Here is a 5842-nt window from a genome sequence, read left to right as displayed (position 1 = left end):
TTCTGGGGATAAAGGAATTGCCTAGTCTGTAGTACCTCGACTGATTGGGCGCTCGCATGCGAATGTACGAATGTACGAAGTGCATGTATACGTGCAGAAGAGCTGCGTAACAAGTTGTGCTCGGGATGGCTCATGCGTAAACGTTCTGTATCTATATGGAGTCATTTGCGTATAGTTGCACTTGATTGGATTCAGATATTGTGTCAAAATTCAGCCAAACGTTAGAGCGTCATGCCACCATTGGTATGTTCTGCGAGGATATATATTTTGCGGAGTCTTTATATATGTCCTTCCCTCAGTGATATACCATCGGCTTCACATAATAGCGCCAGCGATACTTGCACTTCGATTTACCAGACGGCCTCTATGCGCGACTATGTTGATTGTTAGATGGGCATGTGTGTCTGTGTCCTTCTACATAAACCACACACACACCAGTTCTAACACACGCGAACACACTAGCACATCTGATCACTCACACTGTCTGTGTGTACAATGCGCAACAGACGACCCACGAGGTTATGTTCACCTGCACACGTGGTACTTCCCGGGCTTCAGCACAAACGAGTTCCAGAATCCGATATACGATATCAGACGGAACAACTACACGGTATTGGTATCCCACGACTTGGGGACGAATATGGCGCACTACGAATACGCCGATGGATCTGCTTCGGCGGTGGCGAAATACGTTCGACCGCTGATTAAGGCGGGCTTCAACGTGCTGATGTGGGATAAACGCAATCATGGTACGGAAGGACGGCCTGGTGGACATCTGTGTGTGCATCTTTGTTTTCCTGTGTGTGTGTTTCTTTTTAGATATGCGTTTGTGTTTATTTTTTTGTGTGGGTTCTGGGATGGTGAGAGTGTGTATGTGTGAGTGTTGAGCGTTCGTGAATGTATGGCGGCGGTGTGCGTCGAGTACGCATCAATATGACACATTGGCGCTCTGTTGTTTCATTCGCCTGGCCTTATTTCTTCTTGTGCTTAAATGTTTAATTTGTCACAGCTGCAGATGATTGTATCTGTGGTTGTGGGTTTGTTATGAGTTGTTGTATCTGTGGCTATGTCTCTCTCTCCTGGCGTTATTGTATCTGTGGCTGTGTGGAGCGGATACGGTGCACACTCGAACCCCTCATTGCAATGGCAAGGGTTTATCCCTCGAGGATTCGAAGTATATGCTCTCTACGACTGGCGTCAGACTCATGAGGCGTTTGCTCAAACCCTCACAACGCACCAGCGTTCCTTCAAACACGTGGGGTTGGGACAGAAACTTCAATCAACCGATTCTATGTCCAACGCGACCTCCCGATGCAATGGTGATTGGTCTACTGTCCTTATCGGGTTACATATCGCTTTGCACGGCCACAACTCGCAGTTTTTGTTCCTTGTCTATCGGCCTGCAATCCGCTGGCCATTTTCGTAGGTACAAGTGGACATTAGTTCCCAATCGCTCTCGCGCGGCACGAACAAGCCGATGTGCTGCTGCCTGTCTCCCCACAGCGTCTCGCATTGCTTGAATGGCTCATACGTGAAGTTTTTTCTTTTTCTTTTTAGTTTCCAATTGAACTGTGGGTTGTCCAGGCGTGTGTGCAGGTCTGAGTCAACATGAGTCCTCAGTGCACAAACAATCCGTTGCAGCCGCTTCCCCACCTCCCGCCTCTGGCGTTTCACAATACTGTTAGATCACTCATATCATACCTCACTGTCATGTTTCAATTGACTTGCAACCTGTCGGGTGTGTCTGTAGGTCTAAGTCAACATATGCCGCCGATTGCCCTCGGGCTATACGAACAGTCTGATGTGAAGGCGATGATAAATTGGCTAGTAGGTATGTGCAGCGTTACACCAGTTCCTATCCTGCTATTATAAGGTCACCTACTATTAGAAGGTCATCTTAATATTATAAGGTCACTCTAATATTATAAGGTCGCTCGACTATTATAGGGGTGCCCTACTACTATAAGGTCACCCTACTATTATAAGGTCACCCTACTATTATCAGGTCATCCTACTATTGTATGGTCACCCAGCTATTATTAGGTCACTCTGTGCGAATACGCCCGGAACATGACTATTGTGACTGTTGATTATATTCTCGTTTTAGAAGTCTTCTATTTGTCAACTGAACCTCAGAACAAAGCCATTTGTACTCACTCATACATGGGATGAAATAATAAACCTATGCGTTCATCTCATTTCGGTGCTGCCGTAATTGCTTGTCACTTGAGTTGCCTGTAGTCACTTGTCACTTGAGTTGCATGTGGTCACTTGTCACTGGAGTTGCCTGTAGTCACTTGTCACTTGAGTTGCCTGTAGTCACTTGTCAGGTGGCTTCCCGATGTATTGTACCCATATTTACGCTTTGCAATGCGAATCAACACAGAAACCCATCCGCTCGCCTGCACGGATGGGCAAGTGGCGATTCTCGGCGAGGGCGTTGGTGCGGCTGAGGCGATGTATGCGGCGGCTACGGACGACCGGATAGCCGCAGTTGTGAGTGACAGCTCATACCTGACGGGTGCTCTGTCTATGAAGGAGTGGGTGTATTCGCATTGGTATCTGATCTACGTCCCGCTGACCTGGATATCGCACTGGCAGTGGTGTCTGGAGTTGGTAGCAGGGTATGTATCGCGTGTATGAGTGTAGCATAGTTATACTTTGATAGATGGGCTATACAAGGGTAATAGAGGAATACATGTTTTCGCATTATTTTCTGACATACACCCTGCGCATCTCGTTTTTCATACCAATTGCTGTGTGTACAGTTGATGGCAGGCTCAGTGGCATTGTAATGTTTTACTCAAGAACAAGTCTCTCTCGATGAACTTGCAGCCACCGAAATAGGGGGTGGGCCTGCGTTCGTACATGTTGATACTGTCATAGGCACATAGACTACTGAGAACACATAATATCACGGATATCTTCCAAGTCATTGCATTGGGTAATTGCTGTAGCCTGCAACAGCGTTATCGCTTGAGTTTTAGTGTATTCTGGAACAGTTTCATGCACACAACACCCTGCGAGAAAAACATCTGATCATTGCGATAGAGCAGCCAATCCATTGGCCCTAAATAAAATGCAAAAACAAAACAAAAACAAATTACATATTGATCGCCGACTACGATAGCTTAAAGGCTGAGTCATAACAGAGTGTTTATTTGCTCCGTGCACCGTGGAGACCGTACTCGCCACTACATCTCACCGCCCAGTGAGTGCGTTACACTGCTCTAGTTAGTGCAGAGCTTGAGTGTGTATCGTTTCGCAGACAGTCTCCTTGCACACAGGGGAGAAAGAGAGAGGGAGGTATTTAAGGGGAGAAGGAGGGTGTGTGTGGGGGGGGGGGGGGAGTGGTTAGTTACACCACTTTTCAACGATAGACACGGCATTCACTCGGCTACAACTGCTTGCCTTGTCACAGGTGGTCCTTCAGTGACATGGACGTGGCGGCTGTCATGGGCGCATCACATACGCCAGTGCTCATTGCGCACGGCACCAGAGATGAATGGCACCAGTTTGCCGATGGCAAGTTGCTCTATGAATATGTCCTCGGCAATCGCACGGAACAAGGGGCCCCCACGGAATGGTGTGTATGCGGACAACACGTCTCTGTTGTTGGGTTGTGATTTAGCTAACAATGGGTGGGTTTAGGGGTTAGGATTTCCTATGGGTGTTAGGGTTTGTGGCTGTGTTGCGTTTTAGCTCGTTGGCAGCGGCTCGTGCATATATGCACTGCGAGGTCTAGAACACTGCTATCCGAATGGATCCCTATTCCTACTATACAATGCGTGTATTTACGTTTACTTCTACTATACAATGCGTGTATTTACGTTTACTTCTACTATACAGTGTGTGTATATACGTTCGCGTGTATCAAGTGATTGGTATCGTTTTGTTTCAGGTCTGCGCCCAACCCCCACGCGTGGCGGTTAGTTGCAGTTCAAGAATCACGTAAGAGTGTCCCTAATTTGGTGTTGGGTTAGTGCAGCGCTTGGCCCATACGGGCCTATTCTCGCCCTGAGATGCCGAAGTATTTGATTGGGGGACGATATGCCAGAGTTCGGCTCAGCTTAGCTTTGTAGTATAACTCTTAGTACTGTTGCTATCGAATTCGAAAACAGAGCCATACTTGCCACAAAATTAGTACCACTTCCGGTACAAGAAAATAGAAATAGAGAGACTTTATCCTTGTAGTTATCTTTTGTCTGTGATACGTCCGCTTTCGTAAGCCAAGGCACACATGCTAGCGATTATCGGTACGAACTGATTCCATGGGGAGATAATTTATTCTATGAATCACTTGACCATCAGGAAGCTAATATTCAGCGGCTGTTGATTCAGTTTTTATACGTTTGCATGTGCGATAACATCGGATCCTGTACAACAGGTCCTTTTTTTTGGGGAGGGGGGGATCTCGAGAGAGGAGTGCAAGAATCATTAAGTTAGGTTATGTGTCATACCCAACAGGAAGGCAGGACTTGGCCCCTCTTGACTCGATTTTCAACATGTGCATGTGCGTTATCACAGGTTTCCGTACGCTCAGGCCCACACTCAGGGGTATCTCGAACCAAACTACTTTGAACGAGTGATCGAGTTCTTAGATGTCCATTTCAAAATCTCGGTTTCCCCACCGGTTGCCATCAACGAAGCGGTCACCAAGAAAAGGACGAAACCGCAGAATGCCGCGGATAGCAAAGGAGAGAAGGAAAACCCTGATTCTAAAAATAGACCACCACACCAGCCTGAGGTCGAGGACAGTACAGAGCAGCAGCCACCAACGCCCACAACACAGGCGAGCCCAAAGGAGACGCTTGATTCTAAAAATAGACCACCACCACCGCCTGCGGTTGAGGACAGAACAGAGCAGCATCCATCCACGCCCACAACACAGGCGAGCACAACGGTAACGCTTGATTCTAAAAATAGACCACCACCACCGCCTGCGGTTGAGGACAGTACAGAGCAGCAGCCATCCACGCCCACAACACAGGCGAGCACAACGGAGCCAGTGAAACCAGACACCGAGGCACACGCGCAGAGCGGGGCGGATGCGGAGTCAAAGGACAAGCCAGCACCAAAACCTGAGCCTGAAGACAGATGATGCGTAAACTGCATAGAGAATAAAGTTGCACCGCTGAATTGATGCTGGGCCAGTGCACGGTGTGCAGCCAAAGGCCTTTGGTACTGATTGGGTTGCCAATGATTTTGATTTGAGGGGATTTAGGGTTGAGTAGGGTGCTCATGTCCTGTGCATATAGTGCGAAACAGTTCGCTACTTTTGGCCAGATGTCAGTTTGGTGATATCGCTGAGTATTTGAGTGCGATCCGACGCAGCAATATGTAAATAGATCGAGAGTGGGCGCCACAACGCAGAGCCACTGTCACTGACAATGACACTGACACTAACACCCTCTCATGACCGCAAATATACGTACGAGCAGAGTAGGATGCATGTCCTAGTACCAAAATAAACGCTTGTATATTGCGTACCAAAGAACCAGAAATGAAGGGCAATATGTACGAATGGAGATCTGCTACATGTGTCACACTATGCCACTACTCTGACCTAGTAAGGATCGCTATCGCTATAATCAAGTCAGATATTACATATATTTCGCCTTTCTCAGTGTACATAAAGATCGTGTACATAGGGGTCCGTCCATGCTGATGTATACAGATATGTATGTGTACATACATATACATATACATACATACATACATACATCTATATATATATATATATATATATATATATATATATATACATATACTATTTATATATATAGAATGTATGAATAAAATATAATTATTAATCAAACTATTAACTACTACCCCCCCCCCC

The 5842-nt window shown here is 46.8% G+C and overlaps 1 protein-coding gene across 1 annotated transcript; it reads left to right on the top strand.

Moving 5' to 3' along the window:
• The first annotated feature begins 502 nt into the window (after positions 1-502).
• Positions 503-5474, top strand: SARC_01248 (hypothetical protein). The gene is made up of 6 exons (XM_014305046.1): positions 503-749; positions 1751-1831; positions 2387-2624; positions 3422-3586; positions 4528-4891; positions 4991-5474. The coding sequence occupies exons 1-6, from the start codon at positions 641-643 to the stop codon at positions 5099-5101; spliced, it is 1068 nt and encodes a 355-aa protein (XP_014160521.1). The 5' UTR covers positions 503-640; the 3' UTR covers positions 5102-5474.
• Positions 5475-5842: the final 368 nt, after the last annotated feature.

This window comes from Sphaeroforma arctica (assembly GCF_001186125.1).
Source record: "Sphaeroforma arctica JP610 unplaced genomic scaffold supercont1.48, whole genome shotgun sequence".
Lineage (NCBI taxonomy): Eukaryota > Ichthyosporea > Ichthyophonida > Sphaeroforma > Sphaeroforma arctica.
Note: the sequence above shows the minus strand (reverse complement) of the source record. Positions and strands in the feature narration are given on the sequence as shown.

Coding starts and splice junctions, on each gene's coding strand:
- SARC_01248 (XM_014305046.1), top strand. CDS start 641: ATGGCGCACTACGAATACGCCGATGGATCTGCTTCGGCGGTGGCGAAA. Junction 1,832..2,386: donor GATGATAAATTGGCTAGTAG/GTATGTGCAGCG, acceptor GAATCAACACAG/AAACCCATCCGCTCGCCTGC. Junction 2,625..3,421: donor TGTCTGGAGTTGGTAGCAGG/GTATGTATCGCG, acceptor GCCTTGTCACAG/GTGGTCCTTCAGTGACATGG.